The 27,825-nt window shown below is 43.1% G+C and overlaps 1 protein-coding gene across 1 annotated transcript in view; it reads left to right on the top strand.

Annotated features, from left to right (window-relative positions):
* Positions 1-27,825, top strand: part of ATL1 (atlastin GTPase 1) — a 94,191-nt gene that overhangs the window by 42,910 nt on the left and 23,456 nt on the right. Inside the window, exons 5-8 of the mRNA XM_075531245.1 lie at positions 24-74; positions 1,384-1,440; positions 17,481-17,573; positions 19,768-19,906. Of these exons, the coding sequence (XP_075387360.1) occupies positions 24-74; positions 1,384-1,440; positions 17,481-17,573; positions 19,768-19,906 (340 nt within the window). The remainder of the gene's footprint in view (positions 1-23; positions 75-1,383; positions 1,441-17,480; positions 17,574-19,767; positions 19,907-27,825) is intronic.

Genomic DNA, 27,825 nt, shown 5'->3' with positions numbered 1-27,825 from the left:
TTAGACTTTACTTCTTAATCTAGGTATATAACTTATCCCAAAATGTCCAGGAGGATGATCTTCAGCACCTCCAGGTAATAACATTTATCTTTTCTGTTTATCTGGTAATCTTTGTAGTACACATATCTAAACTTTGAGGTTTGTTGAGCCTTTTATTCTGAAATGAGAAAACCAATAGGGGCTGTCCTACTTCTGATAGGCTTCTCAATCTGGCCTTACATCAATCACTTATGACAAGTAGGCTATAGATTAAACAGCATTGAGAAGTTTTTTGTGATAAGAATTCATGACACAGCAGTGATACCAGTTAAGGGTTTCTTAAAAAAAATTTTTTTAAAGGCTGATTCTGGACTTTGAAAATGAGTAAGTAATCTTTTTTTTTTTTTGGTGAGGAAATTTAAAATATTCTCCTGTAAGTGGCAATACCTTAGCTTTCTTCAGAAAAGATTGTGAATTCAAGATATGTTACAAAATTATTCTAATTGAGAATGCTTGTCGCATCCCTGGACCAACTGGCTTTTAAACATGATGCTACGGACCTTCATTTGATCACTCTGACCAGATGCCTACAAATAGGTCCCCCATCAATTACTTATCTAAACTCCCACAATTCTCCAGGGGGAGGAGGTGCAGTGGTGTGGAAGCTATTCTAGAAGAGCAAGGGATACTCACCTTTCCCGGCTCTGAGAAGCCACTGGCCCTTTTAGTCTTGTGTGTGATACCGTGGCATTTCCTGTGGACAGATATGGAAACCCACTCGGCCACTCTGGATGCAACTCACAGCAGAAGCCCAGTTACCTTCTCAGGGTTCTCCCCAACCTTCTATTTCCAGCCAAATCATGGTGCCTCATCATCATATTGGGGAGCAATGAAAAATAAGAGAAGGCAGTGTATTGGAGTCTCCACTTTTTACACCAAATGCCTGTGTGTCTTAGTAATTATCCAGGCTACCACCATCCCATTCAGTCTCCTCAGGAAACATCTCCTGTCGATTCTGAATCTATCATCTAAGTAACGCGAGTTCTGCTTTGAGAGTGCACTTAACGTGTTCTTCCACCTCTCATAGTCCCCACTAAAAAGGTGTTCCCTATTGCAGAGATAAAAAGTATTACGTTTAAAATGTAAACTTTCTTTTAACAATATACTTATGTCCTTAATGTTTTAAAGCGCTACTTTATCTCTCTAATAATTATTCTATGAAAGTGATGGCTATAGTCTTAATAATATAGCATTCTGTTTCAGCTCTGGGGAAAATGAACAGAAGAAATCCAAACATTAAAACTTTGAAGATACTAAAGTTTTTCTCTTTTGCTGTTTTTATTGGTGTGTGTGTGTGTGTGTGTGTGTGTGTGTGTGTGTGTGTGTGTGTGCTCACTCTTCTAGCTTTTCACTGAGTATGGCAGGCTGGCAATGGAGGAAACATTCCTGAAGCCATTTCAGGTGAGTGGAGAGAATCTTACAGAATGATCATTTTCCTGGATACTTTCGGTATATTAGATTAAAAGACCATCTTTGTTTATTTAATTCAACATCTATTACTGAATACCTGTTTCATGTTATTAGATGCAAGGAGGAAATAGAAACGGGGAAAAGAAAAAGATGATAAAACATTCTAGTTCCTATAAGACGATCAGCTTTCCTCACTGATCTCAATTCTGGAATTCTCATAGAAACCAGAAGAAAAGGGATGAACTTTTCAAACACAAAATCTAAAAACACCTGGAACTATTCATAGACTTTTTTTTTCATGTCTACCTATATAAGATGGGCTGGGTAAACAATTCTGAGGAGAAAACAATAGGACCAATGGTTCCGTTGGGGTGGGGGCAGGGGTGAGGAGGAGGTCGGGGAAAGGGAGTGGGAGTAAGCAGACCCAGGGACAAGGGAACAACAAGAGCTCTAAAATCAATGGCGAGGAGGGCATGACTTCCTGGTGGGGTTCAATCAGTGTAATGTAGCTGAGGGGAATTAGAGAGTGCCACATGAAGGTCGAACATGATAGTGGACAAGAGGAAAGTCAAAGGAAACAGAGGAAAGAACTAGGAGGTAAAAGACACTTATAAAGGTATAAACATAGGCATGTACATATGTAAATATATTAATATATAATGATAGAGATATAGTCCATGTACATATATTTATAGGTTAACTGTTAAGGTACCAGAGGGCACTGGGCCTCTATGCAAGTATTCCCTCAACACAAGAACACTTTGTTCTAATATCCTGGAATTCTGTGATGCTCACCTTCCTGACATGATCACTGAAGACAAAATGGGTGCATAAGCAAATATGGTGAAGAAAACTGATGGTGCCCGGCTATCAAAAGATATAGCATCTGAGATCTTAAAGGCTTGAAGTTAAACAAGCAGCCATCTAGCGAGGAAGCAACAAAGCCCACTTGAAGGATACACACCAACCAACGTGATCATTAGGTGTTGATGATGGGATCAGCTATCAGGAATCAGAAGACCCAAAGCAAACAATCATTTTGATGTGAATGAGGGGGGTTGGAATGGAGATCCAATGCCCATCTGTAAACAATAGGAAATCCCCTCACAGAAGGGTCACAGGGAAGGGATAAGCCAACCAGGGTGTAGTATGGCACCAAGGAAACATACAACTTTCTTCTAGTTGTTTAATGTCCCCCCCCCACCCATTATCATGACCCCAGTTCTATATTACAAATCTGGCTAGGCTAGAGCATGTACACTGGCCCAGAAAAGAGCTCTCGATACACAGAGTCGAGGGCAGATAAACCCCTGAGGACCAGTAATGAGAGTAGCAATACCATGAAGGTAGGGGGAAGGTGGGGGGAGAAGGGGGAGAAAGAAGGAACTGATTACGATGATCAACATACAATCCCCCTCCACCACACACCCACAAACACACACACACGGAGACGAACAACAGACGTGGGTTTAAGAGAGACAGTGGACAGTGTAAATATAAAAATAATTTATAAATTATCAACGGTTCACAAGGGTGGGAGGATGGGGTAGGGAGGAGGAAAAAAAAGAGCTGATACCAAGGACTCAAGTAAAAAGAAAATGTTTTGGAAATGATGATGGCAACATATGTAAAACTGTGTTTGATACACTGGATGTAAGCATTCTTATAAGAGTTGTAAGACCCCAATAAAATGATTTATTTTAAAAAGCCCTAAAACCCAAGGCAGGTAACTAAGTGAGACTCCAGGGACAATAGGAACTGAGCACCAAAGCCGGGCTATTGGGGGGAGAGTCTTTGTTAGAGGTGCCATTTCTCTTGCACACTGACTTGTGGGTACCATTGCCTTAGGGAATTCAGAAGCACAACAGACCAGCTCAGCTCCTGCTGTGTAATATTTGAACTTGAATTGAATTGGCTCCTTAAAGCTCCATTCTTCCCCTACTCTTCTTTATATCCTATGGATAAAGCGGTCCTAATTAAGGTGAACAACCATAAAAACAGCTCCTGGAGGAGGTACAGATTTGAACACCAGACTGTCCCCTACTAAAGAGTAGTGCTACTTCCTAAAAAAAAGTCTCTATCAGTCATATCAATTCAATGGCAATGGGTGCGGTCTTTTTTCTGTATTATGAACCCCAAATAGTATAAAAAAGGACCCTAGTCCTTGGCACATTGTATAAAACCACTGAAAACGGGAGATGAAGAGAAAAGTCATACGCGCATCTAGAGCAAGGCTCCTACGTGTACTCGCCCTCCCAGTGCTCGTCATCCGGAGGGCGGGTCGGTGTGTGCTCTGCAGCGCCCCCTGGATCATTGCAGGGCCTCCAGGGGGTGTCACTCACTTTTGAACACATTGATGCAGAGGGTGGCAGCGGGGGGAGGCAGATTAGCTTCAAAGGACTAAGACTAGATGGACAGAGACAATAATACTACTCATATCTTTAAAATGCTACCAAAACAGTAACTTTCCGTGTAGAATTTTACAGCTAATGATAGTTGTATTTAAAATTAGAGGATGAATAAACACCTTAATCACTGGGTCTGTAGGCTCAAAGTCTACGAAATCATAGTTTAGGGCAAGGGTTCTAAACCTGTGGGTTGTGAGCCCTTAGAGGGTCAAACGACCCTTTCACAGGGATTGCCTGATTCATAACAGTAGCAAAATGACAGTTACGAAGTAGCAATGAAAATAATGTTATGGTTGGGGGTCACCACAACCTGAGGAACTGTATTCAAGGGTCATGGCTTTAGGAAGGCTGAGAACCACTGGTCTAGGGGGACATCAAGCTTAACTGGCATAACACAGTTCTCAAAGAACAATGCTCTACTTCCTACTTTGGAAAGTTACAACTGGAGTCTTAAAATCTTGTGAGCTGCCACCTATGGTGGTCTTTCCCTGTCCAGAGCAAGGAAGAGTAGAGACCGTTAGTCCAATGGACACGTGGACAGTGAGCTCCAGCTTCCATGACCTTGAGACCATAAGGACTGATGTCAATAATGATAGTCCTTGTTCCACATCCTCTTCTGAATTTCTGGCTGATGCACTGGTGCAACCATTTTTGCATTATCATTAACAAACATTTTAGTTGCATGTGATATTAATGCTATTGTCTGATAATTCCCACATTTTGTTGGGTCACTTTTCTTTGGAATGGGTATAAATATGGATCTCTTCAAATCAGTTGACAGATAGCTGTTTTCCAAATTTCTTGGCTTCCAACACCCCCGGCTCTTGTTAGTAGTGAGGTCACTCCTGCTTCTCAGAGGGCTCTTTTTATATGCAACTGGATGACATTCCAGGAAATCTTGTTCATAAATACTCACACGTGACTCCTATCAATCTCTTCCCCAACTGTCTTACAAAACCCATGCAAAAAAGGGTTATACGGTGTGAGGCATGAGAATTTGCCTAGGAGAAGCCACATTAAATAATTCATTGTCCCTGCAGTTACTCAGAAACCCACAGGGTCAGTTCTACCCTATCCTATACTAGAAATTGAGTTGATGGCAATGAGAAGGAGAACTTGCATATTAGCAGTTGATGGTCAGACGCTAGGCTTGTTTTTGGCTAATGATCTTGAACATTTCCATAGTATTTCTGACAGATACAGTTGATGTCACAGAGTTGGCATCAACTCGATGGCAGGGAGTTTGGTTTAATTGTTGTTTACAATTAATTTGATTCTCATGTATTTCAGCTGGCAAGGTCCATGTATATGGTTGTCATTTACGTTGGTGAAATGGGTATTGGGGATGAAGAAGTTGCTGGTGTTGCAAAGTTCTATCACATAATCTCCAGCTTCGTTTGTCTCACAACTAACTACTCATGCTCATCTTTGCTTCCCTCGCTTCCGTTCTGATCACTAGTAATTCTCAATAGACCTTAATAGCATGTTTGATAAATTTCAGACTGAAAAAGTTGGTAGAAAGTTTCAATTTCTTTATCGCTGGTTTTAGTAGTTTTTATGGAAATTTGAGTAATAATTGTGTTACCTGGTTTTTCTTGTGAATATGTCACATACAGCATTGTACTTCAAGGTAGATCATAAAATGTTCTCTGTGATGATGGAGGCAGTGTCATTCCTCTTGACTTGGTCATTCCCAGAATAGCAAACCATATGATCGTTTGATTCAGAATAATCAATACCAGTCCAATTCATCTCACTAATGCTTAGAATATTGTGTGTACCATATCATTTTTATGGCTTTCAATTCTAGATTCACATGGACTTTACCTTCTTTGAACTGCATGACGTAAGGGTCTATTGGCATCACTGTACAGTCTGGAAAGAGAGTTTATGTCTTACCAGCAGGTGTCACTGCGCCTTACACTTCACCAGATATGCTAAAACCAAAAGAGACCTCAGGCAGTCCTTGGATAATCAGTGAGGTCTGTTCCTAACCTCTCTTTAAGCCTAATTTATAATAAGTCGGAACAGGTAGGTATAGCTCATATCTAAAGGTAGTCAAGTATATAGTGTATGTGTAGAAAATTAAAGGCACTTCTAAAATACACTAAAACATCTTTAAAAGAATACTGTAATAGTATTTTGGGGAGTTTCAGGACTTCATTAATATTAAGAACTTTAGTGTTTCAAAAAGTATCCTCATAAAAGTGGAAAGATGACACAAATTAAGAGAAAACATGGCAAATCATATACCTGATATATGGACTTATATCCGGATTATATATAGACTATATAAAGGTCAGCAGTTTGAAACCACCAGCTGCTCCTTGGGAGAAAGATGGGGCTTCCTACTCCAGTAAGAAGCTACAGTCTCAGAAACTCACAGGTGCAGTTCCACGTAGCCTATCCTATAAGGCAGGGGTGTCAAACCGGTGGCCCGCGGGCCTACAGTTTGGCACCCCTGCTATAGGGCCACTGTGAGTCAGCATCGACTCGATGGCAGTGAGTGAGTGAGTGAGTGGAAATGTACAGCTTCAGAAACACTAAGGAGCAATTGTATTCTGTCTTATAGGGTCGCTATGAATTGGGATCAATCAGATGGCAGTGAGATCCATCAGCAAATTAAAAGATAAAATGGAAATATTCTCTGATTTACTGAAATATCCTTAAAACCCACCACTAGTCTATCAATCAGTTTGTCAGACTGTGGTGGTTTTCTGCTGCTGTGACGCTGGAAGCTGTGCCACCAGTATTTCAAACACCAGCCAGCCAGCCAGGGGCACAGGTTTCCGCAGGGCTTCCAGACTGAGCCCAGACCAGGAAGGAGGAATCAATTGGCTGTGCACTTCTGAGGGATTAGCCACTGCAAGTCTTCTGAAGGGCAGCAAAGCATTGTCTGATCATGCGCTGGAAGATAGCCCCTCAGGTGTGTCAGGCACTCAGTCACTGCGGGGAAAGTACTGCCTCCCCGAAGGCGAGCTGACTTTGACGATGTTCACGGAGCAAAGCTGACAGTTCTCTAAGGTCAGATGAGGCACAACTGGAATGGGAACGAATGGCGGCCATGCCCATCAGTACTTGGAGTGTAGCAAGTAGGAATGTAGAGGGATTGGAATCACAGGGAACGAAATGGCTCGCATAAAGATGGACAGTCTAGGCAGCGGTGAGCTGAAATGGCCTGGTGTTGGCCATTTTGAGCCAGACAGTCACATGGGAATGACAAATTCAAGAGGAATAGTGTCACATCCATCATCAAATCGAACATTCAGGATCTACCCTGAAGTACAATGCTGTATTTGTACAAACCTATTTCCCTTGGGCGACTCTGCTGGTACTTGAAACACTGGTGGTCACCACAGTATGACAAACTGACAGGAGAGATGGCTTACCTGTAAGGTACGTTTAGAGGTCAATCTATGCAAACCTACTTACTAAATAGTGAACTTACATACTAAGGGCCCTGGCGGTGCAGCGGAGAAGCACTGAGTTGCTAACTGAAATGAACCCCCAGTCACTCCATGGGAAAAAGGTGTGGCCGTGTGCTTCGGTAAAGACTGCGGCCTTGCAAAGCCTGTGAGAATAATTCGACTGGGTCCCACAGGACTGCTATGGCCAAGCCCCTGTGGTCCAGTCACTTCAGAGTGACCCTAAAAGGACAGGGTAGAGCCGTAAGATTGACAAGGCTGTCAGTCTTTACAGAAGCAGATCACCTCGTTTTCTTCCATGGGGCGGCTGTGGGTTTGCAACCTGAGCATTCGGTGAGCAGCCAGTGCGTCACCAGGGCCCCGGGGCTCCTGTAGGTTCGAACCCACCCAACAGCAACAGGTTGGGGGTTTGAATTTTTTTAATTAATAAATATTTTTATTGGGGCTCATACAACTCTTATCACAATCCATACATACATCAATACATACATCAATTGAGCAAAGCACCCTTATACATTTGTTGCCCTCGTCATTCTTTTTTTTTCTTTCTTTTTTTACATTTTATTAGGGACTCACACAACTCTTATCACAATCCATACATATAGGGGGTTTGAATTTTGTCTTCTTTTTTAATCATTTTATTGGGGGCTCATACAGCTCATCACAATCCATACATACATACATACATCTTGTCAAGCACATTTGTACATTTGCTACCCTCATCATTCTCAAAACATTTGCTTTCTACTCGAGCCCTTGGTGTCAGCTCCTCATTCCCTCCCCCTCCCTCTCTGCCCTCCTCACTAACCCTTGATAATTTATCAATTATTATTATTTTGTCATGTCTGACACTGTCCGATGTCTTCCTTCACCCACTTTTCTGTTGTCCGTCCCTCAGGGAGGGGGCTATATGTAGATTCTTGTGATCAGTTCCCCCTTGGTGTTTGAATTTTTAAACATAAACGGTAGCCGCAATAGTGCTGAGCCTTGGGCCTTTTTAGCCAGCCCTCCACAAACCCACTTCCACAGAGTGCGCTTCTGAGGCCATAAATCGGCATGGGCAAAGACAGCCTCAACTCCGTCCTGCAAGGAACCTGATGGGTTTAAACCACAGACTCTGTGGTTAGCAGCCCAATGCTTACCCTCCCATGCCACCAGGGCTCCTAAAAGCCTGAGTGTGTCCTGGTGTTAGGCACTGCAGCCTTGACATTGATAGCAGTGCTGGCAGTGCTTAAACTGTGTGGCTAACAGGGAAGAAGTGGGTCCCATGATGTCTACAGACTTGGTGTTAGGTTCAGAGCCAGCTCTCTAAGCAGGTGGATTAGAGTCACATGGGGGACTTTTGTAATGTTTAGATTTCTGAGTCAGATCCCAGTTCTCTTGAATCAGTCTATTAGAGAACCAGGAGGTCCTCACACACCATGAAGTGCACAGACTTGTTGGCAACTGGATGTCCTCTGACCACGGGAACCTATGGCAGGGGAGGTTCTGGTAGTAGAGGGTTGGGCATCATTTCTGTGTGCATTTATATGTACAGGTAGTGTGTAAAGTCAAGTTTACCTAGCAAAGGAACCAAACAAATGCACCTCTATCAAATCGATTCCAACCCATAGCGACCCTCTAGAGCAGTGCTTCTGCACCGTCCTCAGGCCGTGACCCTTTCACACAGTTCCTCATGTGGTGGGGACCCCCAACCATCACATTATTTCCATTGCTACTTCATACCTGTCACATTGCTACTGTTATGAATTGGGCGACCCCTGTGAAAGGGTCGTTTGACCCCCAGGTTGAGAACCACTGCTCTAGACCAAGAGAGTCTCCTCTTACTCGGGAGGAGCAAGCACTGAGTTCTGCTTGCTGACCTCTCAACACCTCCGCCCCCGTGTGTACCTGAGAGTGCCACCAGGGAGAGGAAGGAGCAAGTGTTTTAAAGATCAGAGCACAGACCTTGAAGTCCCTTCTCTTGAAGCTCGATTTCATTCTCGGGCGTATCATTTAGGGGTGTTCACATTCTTCCTCTTTTAGTTCTTCAGTCTTGAGTATTGCATGTCACCTTTGGATGCGTTCATTCATCCCAGCTTTCTCTTGTAGCATTTTTTATTATCTATGTCCACAGGCTTAAAAGCCAACCAACACCCTCGGTCTTAGAAATAGGAATCTTCTTTGGCAGAGAAAAATAGTAATCCCATTCTTGATTATTAGGGAGCAGGTCAGTCTTGGCTAAGTTTAAGGTTAAATGGAAGGTTGCTGGGAAAAGAACCCACTGCCATCCAGTAAATTCCAGCCCACAGTGAGAAACCCTGTGGGGCAGAGTGCACCTGGCCCTGATGGTGCTAACGCTAGACGTATTTCCAGAAGCGGAGTGGCTGGGGCGTTCAAACCACCAACTGATCAGTTAGCACCAGGATGCTTAACCACTGTGCCACTAGGGCTCGTCATTATAATTATATTTAAAGATGCTTTATTCCCATGATATAATAAGGTTCATTTGCAGAATAAATTCTTTGACCATGATTTCAGCATTCCGAAACAAAACATTCTGGGTCAAATATCTGGGCTGATGAGAACAGCCAAGTAATACCAGAGATATGCATGACCTCACTGAGAAAATGAAAGGCCTTTGTCTGCCTGCCTGGGCTCAGCGTGGAAGAGCGAGCGCTGATACGGCTGAGAAAAGGGCAGCGGAAAGTGCCTGCCCCATCGGCCACGGGGAAGTGTTTGGCAGATGTTGCTAAAGAGGGGTTTCTCGAGACAGAGAGCTGCTTTACCAGTGTATCAGGCAGGGAACTTGGAAGTTACCAGTATATCAAGGAGGGAACTTGAAAGTTTGAACACTAGTATTAATTTCATGACTGTTATCTAGATGGCTAATGTGCAAAACTAAGACTTCATCTCCAGTCCTACACATGGGCCTCATTATGTTAGCTTGGGTGCATGCCCAGGAAAAGAGATTGAGAAATGAGACTGAAGTCTCCCAAGAAAAATGAAAAATATAACCACCTCTACACCATTTATTTCATTGACCCTGGTTCATGGGCCTCTGTTTTATAAAGATTGCTTCCTAATCGAGTTCTGTTTTTCAAAACAAGATAGGCACATTTAGGTGGGCACATTCTGAATCAAATTTTAAGTGTCATTTTGACAAAAATTTTGATAAGATTTAGCATCTGTTTGTAGATATGGGTACTTTCCCCCATAATCATCCCTTCCACAAAATCTCTCCCCTTTCTATAAGAATCTAGCAAACAAAGGTGAGGGAGGCCCCATCTAGTGAAACAAGAAATGCCTAGAACCTGGTCAAGGGGAGATGATAGGACTCAGGGATTTGGTACCAAGCAAATGGACTTCCACGTACATAGGACCCAGAGTGTCAGCAGCACGGCAGCAGGCAAGGACTGGGGTCCCGTGAGCCCTGCCCGAGACTCTCAAAATGTGCGCGCTTCAACCATCGAAGTGACTGGACAGGCACTGACCTAAGAACCAGGAGGAGCAGAGAATGTAGGGAATGAAATGGCGCGTGCGCCGTATGAAATGTCTATATTCCAGGAAGACAGGAAGGAGAAAAAGAAGAAAGGGGAGTGCACATGCCAAAAACATACATGCAGAAGCCAAAATCCCACACTTGTACATGTTTCCAGTAGTTGATGGCAGTGTTGGGTTGCTATTCTGAGGCTTTTCTAGATCAATTGCCCACCAATGAGGGAAAGAAGCACAGGTGTGAGGTGGAAGTTAAGTCTCTGGTCGGGAGTTCTGGGGTGGAACTGGAAGTATTTTTAGGAATTCATGAGATACAGCAGAACCCCGGACCTCTACATAATCTGTTCTAGAAGGAGTGATGAGAAGCGATGCAGCAGAGTTCCAACTTGATTTTTCCCATAATAACTGAAAATGGATGAATCCATTCTTGACCACCAAGTTTTTAGCCTAACTTTGCCCTTTTATACAAAACATTATACAGAAATTTCAAAGTAAATACGTTCAGAGTTAAATAATATCATTTAAATAAGAAACAACATTTTAAAAGTTTTTTTAACAACTACAGTGTGGCCCATACCTTGAGATGGATGAGGATCTGGATCTGTGGACCCGGACGAGAGGAAGGACGGAGAGAGGCATTGTTTGGAAGGGGAATCCCCTTCCATCAAATCAACTGATAGCTGCTTCTCGGGCGTTTTTTCCCCTTCTTTGCCTTTTTGCACTAGGACCTGGCTGGCTTTCTCTAAAAAGGAAAGAAATCTGTCTAATGTGGTCAGCTGTTGGCGTTTCCTTAACAGTTTTCTAAAGTGTTTACTAAATTATCATCAACAATATTGATAACAGAGTTAGCCAGTTCCTTATCATGATGTTTCTTTTTAAAAACTCTTTCTCAGGACCCATGTTTTTGTTTTTGTTTAATCTAAAAGCAGTACAAAAAGCCAAAAAAAAAAAAAAAAGGCCCTAAGAAGATTACAGCAAACCGCTTGGTACACAGCTGCAAAAGGTTTACATAACGCGTACTAACAAAACCAACTAAGCCTGAGTGACTGAAACACGAACTGCTTTTGTTTGCAAAAGTCACGTGCGTCGGGTTGGATTCCGAAATTTTGCTCGAGCTCCGAAGCAAAATCGTGCCAACATTTCACGTTGGAGTCCAATGAGGTCGAGTGCCGAAGCGGTTGAGTACGGTAGTGCTGCTGTAGTTTATATTGGCAGCCCTCGCTCTGCCCCCTGCGAAGATCTACGATGGTCAGTGCAATAGCGCCCCCCCAGGCGGCGATTGGGAAGTACCACGTTCCACTCAAGGCAACTAACTAGTGCTTCTTGGAGATGGAGCTGATGCTAGTCTGGGACAGGAAATGTCATACCCACTAGGCCTTGGAGCCAACCTGAAGAGGGCCCCAGCAGCCAGGATTAGTCTACTTCGAATTAGTTAATAGTGGCAATTATAATAAACTGACACCAAATATGCTTAAATCTCTAATATATCAATGGTGTTTAAAAATAATGCCTGGTTGATCACCTAACGAACATGAATAGAGAGCTAATCCATTACGTGGAAAACTGGTAAATATAGATGAAGAAATCAAGTATTTTTTTACGAGTCTACTGGTTAATTAAACAGTGCTTTTTTACGAGTCTACTGGTTAATTAAACAGTGGGTGAGGGGAAGCTTCTCTTTATTAAAGCATTCCAACTAATAAATGAAGAAGAATTGAGAGGATTAAAATAACATTTTGCAACTTCCAGCTTTAAGCATGATGCACTAACAGTTTCTAATTTCACAAAAGAAGACATGTCACATATTCACCTCCTTGCCAAAGAAATAAAACCTAAATCAGAGTCAGATCCAGTCTCTGTATCCAGCTTCCAATTTGCAGGAAACACAGGGACAAAAGAACATGTTGAACTGTGCTGTGAATATAAAATTAATGAAGTCTGGGTTATGGGAAACTCTACAGGTCAAATCCCCAGATATGTCAAGAGATATATTGTAAGGAAAAGGAAAAAGTGAAGGAGTAACCTGTAGATTAAAAGAGTTTTAAAAGATATATGAAAAAATGTAATGGACAAGAATAAAAAATAAAGATTCACACAGCAATCCACAAAATGTAAATTTTTAGAAGGATTGTTTAATAATTTCCCCTCAATTTCCTATAGTTTCCACAAACTAAACCTAGAAGCATATCTCTTTTTTAAAGATCATTTTATTGGGGGGCTCTTATAGCTTATAACAATCCATACATCAATTGTATCAAGAATATTTGTACATGTGTTGTCATTATTATTTTCTAAATATTTACATTCTATTTGAGCCATTGGTATCAGCTCCTTTTTTACCCTCCTTCCCCACTGAAGTATATCTTAATCTAATTTATAAAGGCATTGTTAAATTATCCCTCAGCTATTATTCATTCAATTGTAAATTGCATGCTTCATACTTAACTTTAATGCAGTGCGGAATTGATTTTTGATTTAAGACTCAGGTTTGAATACTGACTCTCCTTCCCTAGTTATTTGACTTTGAACATGCTCCTTATAGTGTCTGAGGAAAAAGTAGAAGTGCTTTTTGAAAAATCTCTTTTGAAGAGACAAATAGGCTATAACATCTCTCTGGGGCTACTGGAGGGACACATGACTCACTACAGGTTACTCGCACTGTGGTGACCATATAACAGGTATTCAATAAAGGAAAGCTACTGTTACTTTGGTTTCAGTAGCCTTGGACTGGGGTCCAGGAATTCTGTGCTATTAAAAGCCTCGCACATCATTCTAACTGTTTGAGTTTGGGGAGCAGGCCTTCTAGATCTGAGCAGTTCTTCAGCTTCCAAGATGTTTATCAATGCACCAAAAAATATCCATGTGCTCAACACGCGGAGGTTGTTGAAATAAGTTATGGTTCACCCACGTGCTGTACACCTGCACCTCAAGTACCAGCTCTCTGGTTATCTGACGTTTCACATTGACAACAGTAGTGAAAAATCTACGACCTGACTTTTGTATGTCAACAACGTGTATCTGTCAGCAATGAACGTCCATGGTGCTCGGTGAGGACAACACTGGCTGAGATAGTAAGGTTATGTGCCAGTCCGACTGGGCCATGATGCTCAGTGGTTTGGAAGTTCTGTAATCAAGCAGTTTGGCAGTTACATAATACTAGAGTCATTCTATATATTGTGATCTGATATGGTCAGCCTCCTTTTTTGCCTAATGCAGAGTTTTGCATACGGACCTTTATTTTTGGAAGCTAACCATGCAGTTAAAGTCAGGTGCAGTGTGTGGCACCGGGCATAAAAAGTAATACCTAGCACAGAGTGAGGTAGCCAGCACCACTCACTGCTCACTGTCCAATGCTTTCGGGATCTCATTTAGCACTCCCGCATGAGCAAACTAAGACAAAAAGTGACTTGAGTAGTGTGCCCAGTGCACACGTGGGCCAAGAATGAAACCCTCGTGGTCTGATTTCACCATTCATGTATTCTTCATGACCACACAGTGCTGGTGTGCAAATAAAATCATAGGGGCTTCAAAAAGTTTAGGAAATTTTTTCATTATCTTTTAATTTTATTTTTCCACAAATAAAGCCTCCTCATGTAAATCTAAGCATGATATGCAAAGTTACCTATGATCCACTGGTAAATGAAAGAAAATGACAACATTCCCAGTGATATCTGATCCCATTTCTATAAGTATTTTAAAAAGCGCATAATTGAAAATTATTAGAAGTCATATATATATATATATATGTGTGTGTGATCAGGATTGATTTCTGAAGTGGATAGGTTGTATTTTCTTCCTTTTGCTGATCTATATTAATTTTTTTTCACATTTGGGATGATACATATGTAACTAAGAAAGCAAGGCTGCCTGCCAAGGCTAGAGCAGCCTGCACGGGGTGGGGGGTGGGGGTGGGGGAGGGGGGAGGAGAAGGTGCAGAGCCATCTATGATTTATTCATTGCCTGGAAGTGGGTGCTTCAGACCTAAAGGGTCTTTTTACTAGAACCCTAGCATTCTCCTAGAACCCAAGAATGCGCACTGGGGCAGACTACCGAAGAAGTAGGGAATGGCCTTGAACACAACAGCTTGATGGGAATGATGAAGAAAGTCAAGCCAGGCTGAGCCATTTCTGTTTTCGACAACAGATGATTGGAAGGAAAGCAGAACCCAGCAGGAGCTGAGGGAAAGCCTTCCAGCCAGCAATACAAAGAACCTCTGACCTACAGGACTTTGCTAGGAAAGGCACTGTCCTTTGAACCCTAAAAATCGTAGAAATATGCACAAAACAGAGGAGGCCAACTTTGCATAGCAGTACTAGAAGTAGAAAACCAGAATAGAACACCAAATGATCGAGTTTCCTCCCTTTCTTTTCTTTCCCCAATTTATTATTATTATTATTACAAATGACTGATTCAAAGAAAAGTTTAGATAACAATTGGAAATGAAACAGGACTTAAGTTTAGAAGCCGCAAAATAAAAAAGCATCATTAGAAAAATGGAAATAAAGAACAACCATTACTGAAGGGATTATATAAGAAAATTCACTAAGATTTCAAAGAGATGACTTCTAATACTCCCAAAGAAAGTGTGAGCTCTTGTTTTGAAAAAGACAAATGAGACAGGAGTGGGATAACCATCCCCCCAAATCATACAAGAGACCAGGCTGAGTTACTGGTCAGGGTAGAGACTTGTGGGGCCGAACTGAACTCCCTCACATGTCAGAATAATCAAGCACTGGAGATGAAAAGGGCAGAATTAGCCAAGGACAAAGTTCTGAGCAGTAGGAAAGAAGAGGAGAGGACGTAGGAAAGAGGGAAGAAGTGGGATTGCAGTGGACGAGCTGGAACAAAATGTGTGTGAACTGTTGAATGTAAAACGGATGATCTTCTCTGTATACCTTCACCTCATTCACAATAAAAAGGTTTTTTAAAACACTGGGGAGTCATGCTCCACTTCTTCGAGGTGAAAGTATCTATAAAGATTACATGGAGTTCTTCTACAAGGTCGATGTGCCTGTTCTACTACATTTATTTATTAAATCATTTATTTATACTAAAAAATGGAAGGGAAAAGTTAGCATTGCAGAGCTCAAAGACATATTAAAATGACAAAACAAAAAAGTTCTTCAAAATTCGGTCATGGGTGATTCAAGGAGACAGGCATGAGAAAGCACACATAACAAAGTGGAAAAGGTCATTACTGAGAATATAACAGATGGAAGCAAAGAGGAGGCTGCGTCACCAGAGCAAGACTTGGGTGAATTTATTGAAGGCAAACTCAGAGCTTCCCCTTTGCGTGGTCTCCCTCTCAGCCCCAGGAAGGTGCCTAGCAATGTGCCCAGATGGCTTTACAATTTTGGGGGTAAAATTTGTAAAGAATGACATGTAAGCTGCTATTTGTGCCATGCCGGTCTCGTGATTTCACAAACACAGCTGTCACCCGGGGAAATGGTAAGAGAAAGTGTGAGGGTGCTACTTTTCTCAGCGCAATATACAAATACAGATTTTGGAGTCACAAACACGACTCCAAACCAAAAAGGAAAAAAACACAACCATTACAAATGTCGGCCGAAGACCTGAGTGCAATGATAGCCAATAAACGTATGAAAAGATGCTCAGTTTCATGCACAGTGGAGCCACACAGTGAGTTACCAATCTCTGCTTAACATGAAAAAGACAGAACGTACGAAGTCCGGTGGGGCTGTGCAGCCAGGACCTGTCTAACGGGCCAGCGGCACTATGGAAACTGGGAGGATTTGCATGCTGCGCCCAGGCACGGGTCCACCAGAAGGACATACACAGGTTAACCGCAAGACACACGCGTGCTCTTAGCAGCACTCTTCAGACTAGTGCAAAGCTAGAAGCAGTGACATGCCCATCCACAACAGAATGAATTCATAAATATCCCCATAGTGTAGACTTATGCAGTGATGACTAATGCTATACAATTATGCAATTATATAATGCATCTAACAAGCATGATGAGGAGTAGAAGCTAGACACAAAGGACTAAATTGTGTATGTCTCCCTTTACATAAATGACAACAAAGGCAAAACTAAATGAGTGGAGGCTGTAAGGATGCCGGGTGCTAATGTGGTTACATGTGTGTTCTATTCCCACGCACCCAGCTCTGCCCGGAGCCATCTTTTGTTTTTATAAATAGAACAGAAGATGTTCACCAAGTGTTAATTATAGTTATTTCCAGAGATGAGGTTTTTACAATTTCGTTTATAGACGTTGACACATACATATGTGTATTATATAAAGTTTGGTTATGTTGAGCAGGTATGTGTATTATTTCAAATAACCATCAAAATAACTGCTTTAAGAAAGAAAGGCCAGTCTTAGGTCTTATGTCCCCATTCAGCTGTAGCCACCAGAAGGAAAGACTTACAGGAGCATATTCTATACAAGATCTGATTAGGGTAACAGAGCACCAATCAACCAGGCCATATCTGCCTCTCATCTCACAGTGGGGTGTGTTCATTTTGGCAGCTTGTGGGGGAGCTTTCTGTTGACACAGAGTGCAACTATGTCAGATGATCTTATTGGGGAGAAAAATTCTTAGGAACTTGACAAGGTTTTATGTCTGCTTTATAATTCCACAATGTGGTTTGAAGAACAACAACTTTAACCATGTTTTAATGAATTTGTTTTAACAAAAAAGCAGAAGGAGGTACCTTAAAGTTCCTGCACCAATCTTTCCTTCTTATTGCTTTTAAGAGTCTGATATTTCTTGTTCGAGACTGGAGTTTCCCATATGAGTTTTCCTATGGAGCTGATGGTGGTGCCAAATTCCTGGAAAAACGCCTCAAGGTTTGTAAGCTGTTTAGGTGCATGGAATTTTACTAGTAGGACCTAAATGATATCCTGGCTACTCAGTAGCTACTCTCTCAGTTTACCCTCATGGTATCTTTATGAAAAAATCAAGATTGATATTTAATAAAATACTAGTTACAATCTGAGATACTGCCCATAACTTTGCTATAGATAGATTATTAAAAGTCAACTATTCCTAACAGTAAAGGTTTACTTCAATGAATTAAATTAGTTCAAGACTATCAGTGTAAATATCTAGATTCTATGTTCCTTTGTTTACTTTGTAGAGCCTTAAAGGCCAGTTTAAGAGAACTACTTATGTTGACATCCACAAAATCAACTTTGCTAATAGTATACATCAGTGGTTCTCAACCTGTGGGTCATGACCCCTTTGGGGGTCAAACGACCCTTTCACAGGAGTCGCCTGATTCATAACAGTAGCAAAATGACCGTTATGAAGTAGCAACAAAAATAATTTTATGGTCGGGGGTCACCACAACCTGAGGAACTGTATGTGTTAAAGGATTGTGGAATTAGGAAGGTTGAGAACTACTGGTTTACAGGAATTAAAATCATAAGGCCTTCCACTATTTACATCACAGTAGTTCAAGATAAATTGCCCATATTGAACATATACCCCGAAATACATATGGAGAAATTAGAAATTGGGGGTGGGGTGGAGGGGAGTTGAGATTAAAAGAAATTCCTTGATATTCATGGGTCTCTGAGCTTACCTCTTTGTGTTTATAGTTACATGCAGGCTGTTTGTACGAAAAGCTGTGAAACACACACACAAACACACACACACACACACACACACACACACCACCACCACCACCACCCCCCCACCACCCCCCCCACCACCACCGCCGTCGCCGCCCCCCCCACCCACTGCCCCAGACCTGGACGCTAATCCGTTCTAGGAGTGTCGAGATGCATTGCAGTTGAATTCCTAATCAATTTTTCCCATAAGAAATAACTGAAACATTCTCGACCACCAAGCGTTTACCCTAACCTTGCCTTTTTATACAAAACATTACACAGAAATTTCAAAGTAAATAAGTTCAGAGTTCAATAATATCATTTAAATAAGAAACGCAGCGTTAAAAAGGTGTTTAACAACCACAGTCTGGCCCATAGCTTGAGGTGGCTGAGGATCTGGATCTGTGGACACGGACGTGGAGAGGAGGGATGGAGAGAGGCATTGTTTGGAAGGGGAACCTCCTTTCAACTGGGAGCTGCTTTTCAGGAGTTTTTTTCCTTCTTTGCCTTTTTTTATTAGGACCTGGCTGGCTTTCTCTTTAAAAAAAACAAACCCAAAAAACCTGTCTAATGTGGTCAGCTGTTGGCATTTCCTTAACTTTTTTCTTAAAGGGTTTACTAAATTATCATCAACAATATTGATAACACAGTTCCTCATCATGATGATTCTTTTCAAAAAACCCTTTTTTAGGACCCCTGTTTTTTTAAATCTAAAAACAGTACAAAACGCCACAAAAATTAATTGTAGCAAAATGCTTGGAACACAGCGTTTAAACAACGCATTTGAACAATACCAACTAATGCAGAGTGACCGAAACACGAACTGCTTTTGTTTACAAAAATCATGTGTCCTGTCAGATTCCGATGTTTTGTTTGAGCTCCAATACAAAACGTTCTCGACATTGCACGTTGAAATCCGATTATGTCCAGTACTGATGTGGTCGAGTGCCGGAGTTCACCTGTATTTTTAAAGAACAATTTAGCTTAGAACTAAGCTCTCAGCTATTCAGATGCCTTTTAGAAACTTAGATGTGTACTAGGCGACAAGAGGCTGGCTTAAGTATCTCCTGAGAAGTAGGCAGGAATAGCTTAGGAACTATATGTGTCTGTGTGTACTTTGAATGAACGAAGATTTGAATTTACAGGGACAAGCCAGAGTAAACCCCTCTAATTTATACTAAAAACAAGAAGGCCTATCTAAGTTAGTTTTAAGAGTTGACATTTGTTAGTTTTAATTATTGCATTTTGCGATATGTATGGCTATGTGAGCAAATTTGCCCAAGACTTTATTCTTTCTTCAGTGGCAGACCTGTCATGCCATCTTTATCATTGTGGGTCCAGAGTGAGGACATAAATAAAAGATGCCACAGAATTCCTTTGGGGTTCAATTTGTTGAAAGTAGTTTCAACTTCAGAATGATTGACTGCAGGTCTCAGGGAATCAGCATGAAGAACTACAGAATGTTCGAAAACACATCCATTCCTGCTTCACCAAGATTTCCTGTTTCCTGCTACCTCATCCTGGCTTGAAAGTAGCTACCAATCCAAACTTTGATGGGAAATTAAAAGGTTTGTCTGTCTTTTAATGACTATCTTTCATCAGTCTTATCATGAATGGTATCCGCTGATTGAGGCTGAAATTCTCAGGAGAACTGGGAATTGTGGGTTGTTTCTGGAATGCCTCCTCAATGAACTGGGGGTGTCCTTACTGGAAAAAGAGGCTCAATCCTGGCTTAACTCCGAAGGCAGTTACCCGACCCCCACTCTGTGCTGTGAAAAATGCTCTTTAAGGTATCAGTGTCATTTTCCTTACATTAAAAGGAAAAAATAGATCTCTATCTTATTGGAATGTTATGTTAGGTTTTTGTTTTGTTTTGTTTGTTTTTGTTTTTTTTCTTTTTCTTTTGTTATGTTAGGTTTTGTAGTTGTTGTTAGGTGCTGCCTGTCAAGTCAGACTTTATGTACAACAGAATAAAACAGCGCCTGGTCCCACTCTGTGTTAGTCTGGGTACATTAGAGAAACAAATCCACAGGAACTCATATGTATAGGAGAGAGTTTTATATAAAGGGTAAGTGCACATCCAAAAACTTCCCAACCCAGTGCTGCCCAAGCCCACAAGTCCAACACCAATCCACAAAGTCCTCCTCCATCTCACAAAACACAGGCAATGACACTGACTGCAGGAGGAAAGCAGAATCAGTGAGCGTGTAAGCATATCAACGCTGGCAGGGGTCTCCATGCGGCTGCTCCAGCACCCAAGTCTGCATCGGGGCAGGTCCATGTGGATTCTCCTTGGGATTGTCTTGCAGGAAGTGACCCTTGCCAGCTGAAGCAGGGAACTGGCTAAGGGAGCTGCACCCTGGTGCGACCATCAGAAAACAAGAGACCTGAGAACTAGAAAGGCGAGGCTCACTGAGCCATTTATCTCTCCACCCTTCAATTAACCCCACATGTGTTTAGCGGCCAGGTTGGCACAATAAACCTTAACTATCTCACACTCCATCCTCACAGTTGTTACATTTCAAACCAGTGCTACAGCCACTGTGCCAATCTGTCTTGTGGAGGGTAAAGGTAAAGCATAGTACAGGGTTCAAGTTACAAAAAAGATATCATTTTAAGTTATTAAAAACCTTCTCACTGCCATAGAGCCAATATGGATGCAGAAAACTCTCTAAAACAGAGTAGAAACTGCCACACATCTTTATAGAAGCAGAAAGCCTGATCTGTCTCCCGCAGGGGGAGTGGTAGATTCAACCTGCTGACCTTGTGACTGGCAGCCCAGCACAAAACCCATGATTCCACCGGGACTCCTTCCCTAACAGTGAAACCCTCATCTGGATGCAGAGTAGTTTCATTTTTAAAGAACGAGTGTCAGTAATAGAGGCATGGATAATGTTTTATGCTTCCAAAGCAACTCCGTTTGTGTAGAAAGCCACATCGGTCTTTCTCCCATAGAGTAGCTGCTGGCCTGGCTTGTGGCTCTCAACTTGCTTGTGAAGAGTAGGGAACAGGAGCCTGTGGAGATGGAAATGAATCTTTCCTGGTAGAGAATCTCCAGGTCTTAGATACACACTGTGCGGTTAACTGAAAGGAGCTGTAAACAGGCGGGGCTGGGCAGTCCAGGAGAGAGCCGTGTTTCCTGCGTTTTTTTCCTGGCTGGCCTAGGAGGACCAGCCCCAGTGGAGACTATTTCATTGCTGTGGTCGCCCTGCATCCTGTCAGGAGACTCAGTGATGGCACAAGCTTTTGTTTTGTTTTTCAGCACAGTTTTTCTAAAAGGGATTTTAGGGGGGGGGAAATGAGAAACTGATATCAAGGGCTCAAGTAGGAAGCAAATGTTTTGAGAATGATGATGGCAACAAATGTACTAATGTGCTTTACACAATGGATGGATGTATGGATTGTGATAAGACTTGTAGGAGCCCCCAATAAAATGATTTAAAAACAAAAAGCAGGCTTACTTACAGCTGGTTTTACGCAAATTGTCAGATTTTAACAGTTTAAATGCACGCCCCACCCCCATCCCTACCCCATCTCCCGCATTTGCACGCGGATCCCCTGTGTCTAACTGTGGCAGTTAGTGTCACAAGGAGGAGCCCAAGGGCCTCACTTGTTAGCATTCCCCTGCCACAGGCGGTCCAGGATCTCACCTTCCCAAGGCCCGGCAGGGAGTGGCGCCGGTGCTGATGCTCGGCTCCCGAGGTCGCTCTCCCCTACGTCCTCCCACTCCGGAGGAGGGAATGAATGGCTTCGGTGCTTGGTCACTCACGAGCGCCTGGACACGCCAGCCCACCCCGCGGCTCCTTGGAAGACAATCGTGGGTTCTACTCCTGAGAAGCCAACCCTGGAAATTCCGCTCTACGCTGGCGGCGGGGGGTGTGCGGCCCGATCTGCACGGCGCTTCGCAGTGGTTGGCGCGTGGCATCCAGAGCTGGCCCAGGGCGCTCTTGCTCGGCTGGAGCCCGGAGCTGTCAACGGGCAGGCGAGGGAGGGCCTGCCTCAGCGGCCCTTTATTGGGACAGATTGTTCTCTTCTGGCTCAGTCCGTCCCTGTGGAATACTGTGACAGTTCCGAAATGAACGGACACGGTTTCTGGGTCATGAAGGAAGCCAGGGAGCAAGGGTAAGAAAATCACATCTACACAGAATCTCACTCCGACTGGAGATTGTCCTCACGTATCTGAACTGTCGCCCAGCCCCCGAAATGGGGACCCCCGAGAGACGGGGAAATCGAAGACCACGTCAGCTGGGCATCAAAAAGTACCATTTTCACGAGGCTTCCTGTGATGTTAGCGAAGGCTGCCGAACCGGAATGTCCTGCCTGCCTCGGCCCAGCTTCCTTGGGAAAGGCTGGAGGTTTGCCATGTACCTCACTTCCTCGCTCCCCCGGAATCGTAGGCCTTCGTGTGCTTGTTGCGGAGCAGGTCTGGCCTCTGGTCACGCCTGACATCGGAGCGGCTCAGCCGCCTCTGGGAGAAGAAAGGTCTCTGGGCGAACAATCCTGTGAACGTTATCCTTTGCTGGCAGTTTCTCCCGTACTTTCAGAAATAATTGTGGAGTTCATTATCAACAGCAGCATTTGTTACAATGAAGACTTTCCATAGTCCTCGCCTTCCTGCAGTTGTTATGCTAATTGACTTCCGGTGCTATTAGAAATGTGTGTGATAAGCGGCCATCTAGCACAGAAGCATCAAAGTCCACATGGAAGAAGCACACCAGCTTGTGTGATCATGAGGTGTTGAAGGGATCAGTTATCAAGCATCAAAGAACAAAAATCAGATCGTCGTGAATGAGCAGGAGTGCAGAGTCAGGACCCAAAGGCCATTTGTGGGCAACTGGACATCCCCTTACATGAAGGTCGCAGGGAGGAATGAGCCAGTCAGGGTGCAGTGTAGCAGCGATGAAACATACAACTTTCCTCTAGTTCTTAAATGCTTCCTTCCCCTAACTATCATGATCCCAAGTCTACCTTACAAATCCGGCTGGACTGGAGGATGGATACTGGTACAGACAGGAACTGGAAACACAGGGAATTCAGGGTGGACGATCCCTTCAGGACCAGTGGTGAGAGTGGTGATTCTGGGAGGGTGGAGCGAAGGTGAGGGAGAAAGAGGGAACAGATTACAAGGATATATATATATATATCCAGGGAGGAAGTTACATATATATGGAGGAAGTTTTATATATATATAACTTCTTCCCTGGAGGATGGACAACAGAAAAGTGGGTGAAGGGAGTAAGATATGACAAAATCATAATGACTTGTAAATTATCAAGGGTTCATGAGGGAGGGGGGCTGGGGAGGGAGGGGAAAAATGAGGAACTGATGCCAAGGGCTCAAGTAGAAAGCAAATGTTTTGAGAATGATGATGGCAAATGTGCTGGACACAATGGACGTATGTATGGATTGTGATGAGCATTGTATGAGCCCCCAGTAAAATGATTTTAAAAAAAAGAAAGGTATGTGATAGTTGGATTGAAGGGCACATGCATCGGAAACGGACAGAAGTTCAGAAGTGCTGGGCCACTTTAGTGTGTGCTCCCTCCAGCCAGCTGTGAGTGAGTGCCTACGGAGAGCTTCTCTTAGCATGGCAAACAGAGTCTTGTAATTCCCCAAAACTTGGCTCCCTTTTTGAGGTCCTCCGTGGGGCCTGACCATGCAGCCACACCGTAAGCTTTGGAGCTGCATCCTTACCAGCTCCAGCTACACTGCTAAAAGTGCAACCCAAGGCCACCATATCTAACCACGTGCCAGAATCAGTAATCCTGAGAAAATCTATTTCTTGGTGAATTTGCATAGCAACACTACACTGGTGTAACTTACCCAGTGGAATTCTGGTAAAGCGTGTATCATGTTCCAATAAATATGACAAATACCTACTTTGACCTACCCCCTGAATTCCTTGCATGTTTTTTACTCTTGTGGTAAAAATGATTGTGGAAAGCTGAAAACAGAGCATGGTCATGAATAATCATCTACCCACACATGCCCATTGGGTGCTTGCAGTGGGCCAGCACCTGTTAGCTTTCGAGACCCCTTCTGAATCTGAATAAAAGCAGGGGAGGTTAATTCTCAACTATTATTATTGAACATGAAGTAATAATACAAATGGCTTTTTAAAATCCGTCTTACGTGCCCCTCATACCCACACACAGTCCAGGGCATCTTTAACATGTACCCGTTTCATCTGTTCAATTATGTGAGTGTGTTGAAGCATCAGAATGAGAGCTTAATTTAGACTATGTCCTTGAATTCTATTAATTCTTGGAATACATTCAGATTTACTGTGAAAAATAGGATATCTTCCCATCTTTCTGTTGTCGACGATGAGCACAGAACTGGTTGTTGCAGCAGAGATTGATAAATTATTTTCTGACAAACGAGCTGATTTCTGCCATCGAGGTCTTCCCTGAAATGATTCTGCAGCCTCAGTGTGGCTCTTCGTCCTGAGACTTTCTTGTTGGCATAGACGCCGCTAGTTTGCAGTATTCCCAACACAAGTGGATTCAAGAAACTCAGTGCTAGACCTTGGAGGAGGCCTGGTCGGCACAGGGAGTTAAGTGTTCGGTCACAGGTTGCTACCTGTAAAGTCAGCAGTTCCAACTCACCAGCTGTCCCACAAAAGGAAGCAGTCTGCTTCCTTGAAAACAGATAGCCTGAGAAAGCCTGTGGGCAGTTTGACTCTATCCCTTAGCATCACTGTCACCCAGAATCAACCCAAAGGCAAGTGGGTGTTTGGTTGATTACACAGGAGTCCCGGTGGTGTCGTGGGTTACACTTTGGGATCTGAACCTTAAGGTCAGCAGCTCAAAACCAGCAGCCAGTCCAAGTGAGAAAGATGAGGGCTTCTGCTCCCATAGGATTTGCAGCCTCCGAAACCCGATATGAGGTCCCTGTGAGTGTCCCCAAATGGCTTCATTTATGATGACAAATATATCCAACCATCACCTCTGGAAGCCAATGAGATTTCCTACCACAGACTTCAAAAGAGTAGTGAGTGGTTTGAATCCGTCAGTAAGTGTTGCTACTGACCCTGGCTGTTCCATCTAGTTCAGGACAAACACCACCCAGTCAGGCATGCCGCTTGACCATCCGAAAAAGCTCAGCTGTTGTCTGATAGCAAAATTCCCCGGAAGGATGGCACAGCCACAGAGAAGTAATTCAATAGAGCTGCACGCCTTTCCCAACGTATGTGTGGTCTTTGAGGACGCTGATAGAATTGTTCTGGTATAACAAATTGTACTCAATGGTACTTCATCATAGGCGAAGAACCAATCACTTCCTACCAGGCCTCTTTTCCTTCTGAACACAAGTCTAAGCACAAGAAATGCTACAGAATGCGGAGGCTTCAAAACATTCGTAGAAAAGTCTTCACATTCCAGTTTTTTGTGAGCTTTTGGATGCCCCGCCACGTGCAGGTGCCTTGCTTCTGTGTCACAGAGACTTTATTAGTATATTATTTCACAAGGGAACACATGTTGTAAAGTCTCTATCCTTCCATCTTCAACTGAGCATTCGTTCAGTCAAAATGTCGGTGTCTGCAATGTTCTAGGCTCTGTTCCACGCAACAAAGGTACCACAACGAACAAAATATGAACTGCAGGCCCTCACAGAGTTTCAGCCTAGGGCATGGATGGCGCCCATCTGTAAATACAACACGAACCCTACTAGATGGTGACAGGTGTGATGGAGAGCCAGGGGGCAAAGAACAGGGCTGGGTCTGTGCGGTGGGAAGGGAGTTGTGATTTTCAGTGGAGAGAGCAGGGAGGTTATGGAAAGAGGTAATTGCGTCCTAAGATTTTCTAGGAGGAGGCACACCACACCGAGGGAAGGGGGAAATGGGAACACACCTGCGGTGGGAACACAGTTCTGAAACTTAATCTGCAGTGTTGCAGTGTTTATTGCTGAGGTCAAACTGCTTCCGTGTTTATTGCTGCAGCCCTGGTGGTATAGTGGTTATAGATGGAGCTGCTAATCTAGCAGTTCAAAGCCACTAGCTGCTTCCATGGGAGGAAGACGAGGCTTTCTACTTCTGTAAAGTTACAGCCTTGGAAACCCACAGGGATAGATCTGTCCTGACCTGCAGGGTCACTATGAGTCGGAATCGACTCGATGGCAGTGCATTTGAATTTTGTTTTCTTATGTCAGTGTTTATTATGGCTATAATAACTAGCAGCAAAAATGCAAACACAATCATAACATTTGAAACCTCACCCTTAAGACTTTAAAAATTACCAGTATCACCAACTGAAAAAAATAAACTGAAATGTAGATACAGGTATTTATTGTATTTACTAAAACCAAGTCACTAGACATTGTTCCTTTCACATATGTCAGGTATGTTTTTGTGAGTTTGAAATAATGAGTTAAGAAATTGTCGCTGTTCCAACGCTTGCTCTGAAGACTTACCCGTGTTTTCTGTGCTGCTTTGCCAAGTCTGTAATGTTAAGTTTAAACCTAACACTGTAACATATGTTACATGTAATCAATTTAAACCAAACATGATAGGTAAGTAACTCAGATTACTTCTGACTGAAGGACTCTTGGTGCAGTGGTTAGGTGCTCAACTACTCGCCCCCCAAAGTCAGAAGTGAAATCTAGCAGCCACACATGGAAGTACGTCTCCTATAACGATTTCCACCCTTGAAAGCCCTGGCGACAGTTCAACTCTGATCTTACAGGGTCACCATGAGCTGACATTGACTCCAAGGCAAAAACCAACCAAAGGAAAAACCCAAACCCATAAGAACAACAACCCAAAATACCTCACTGCCATCAAGTCCTTGTTGACTCAGCGACCCTAGAGGCCAGGGTAGAATTGCCCGGGTGAGTTTTGGAGATTGTACCTCTTTACAAGGGTAGAAGCCCGTCTTTCTCCCTCGGGCATGGCTGGTGGTTTCTAACTGCAGTCCAACCTGTAAGCACTATGCCAGAGGGCTCACAGGAAGTAGCGTTTTGTTGTTGATGCTGAATTGTTTAGTGAGCTATGATTAATACAGCTATGATTAATACAGCACACAGGTCAATAGTTCATTCATATTAAGGAGAATTGCGCAGTCCCCACTACAATTAGCTTTGGAACATTTTCCCTCTTGTACCCACTCGCTGCTTGTTTGTTTGTTTCATTGGGTGCTCGGTTTGGTTCTGTATTGCGGGTTAGATCTCTGGGTGCTCTTTTACCGTTGTTATTGTGTGTCCCTAGAGGGCAGCATCACGACACCCCGTTTGAACTCGCTTTAACTCACCAAACCAAACGCTGAGTCCGGACCCTGTAAGCCAGGGCCAAACTGCCCCTGTGAGTGTCCCAGACCTAACAATTCACGGGGTCGAAAGCCCCGTCTTTCTTCCGATAACTCGCGGGAGTTCTCTAAGAACTTGTCAAACGCGAGCATTCATGTGGGACATCTTGAGGAAATACACCCATAAACCATCAGGCCTTCCCCCCACTTATGAGCCTATGCATAAAAAACCAGCAACAACTACAAGA

This window comes from Tenrec ecaudatus, chromosome 14 (genome assembly GCF_050624435.1).
Source record: "Tenrec ecaudatus isolate mTenEca1 chromosome 14, mTenEca1.hap1, whole genome shotgun sequence".
Lineage (NCBI taxonomy): Eukaryota > Metazoa > Chordata > Mammalia > Afrosoricida > Tenrecidae > Tenrec > Tenrec ecaudatus.
Note: the sequence above shows the minus strand (reverse complement) of the source record. Positions and strands in the feature narration are given on the sequence as shown.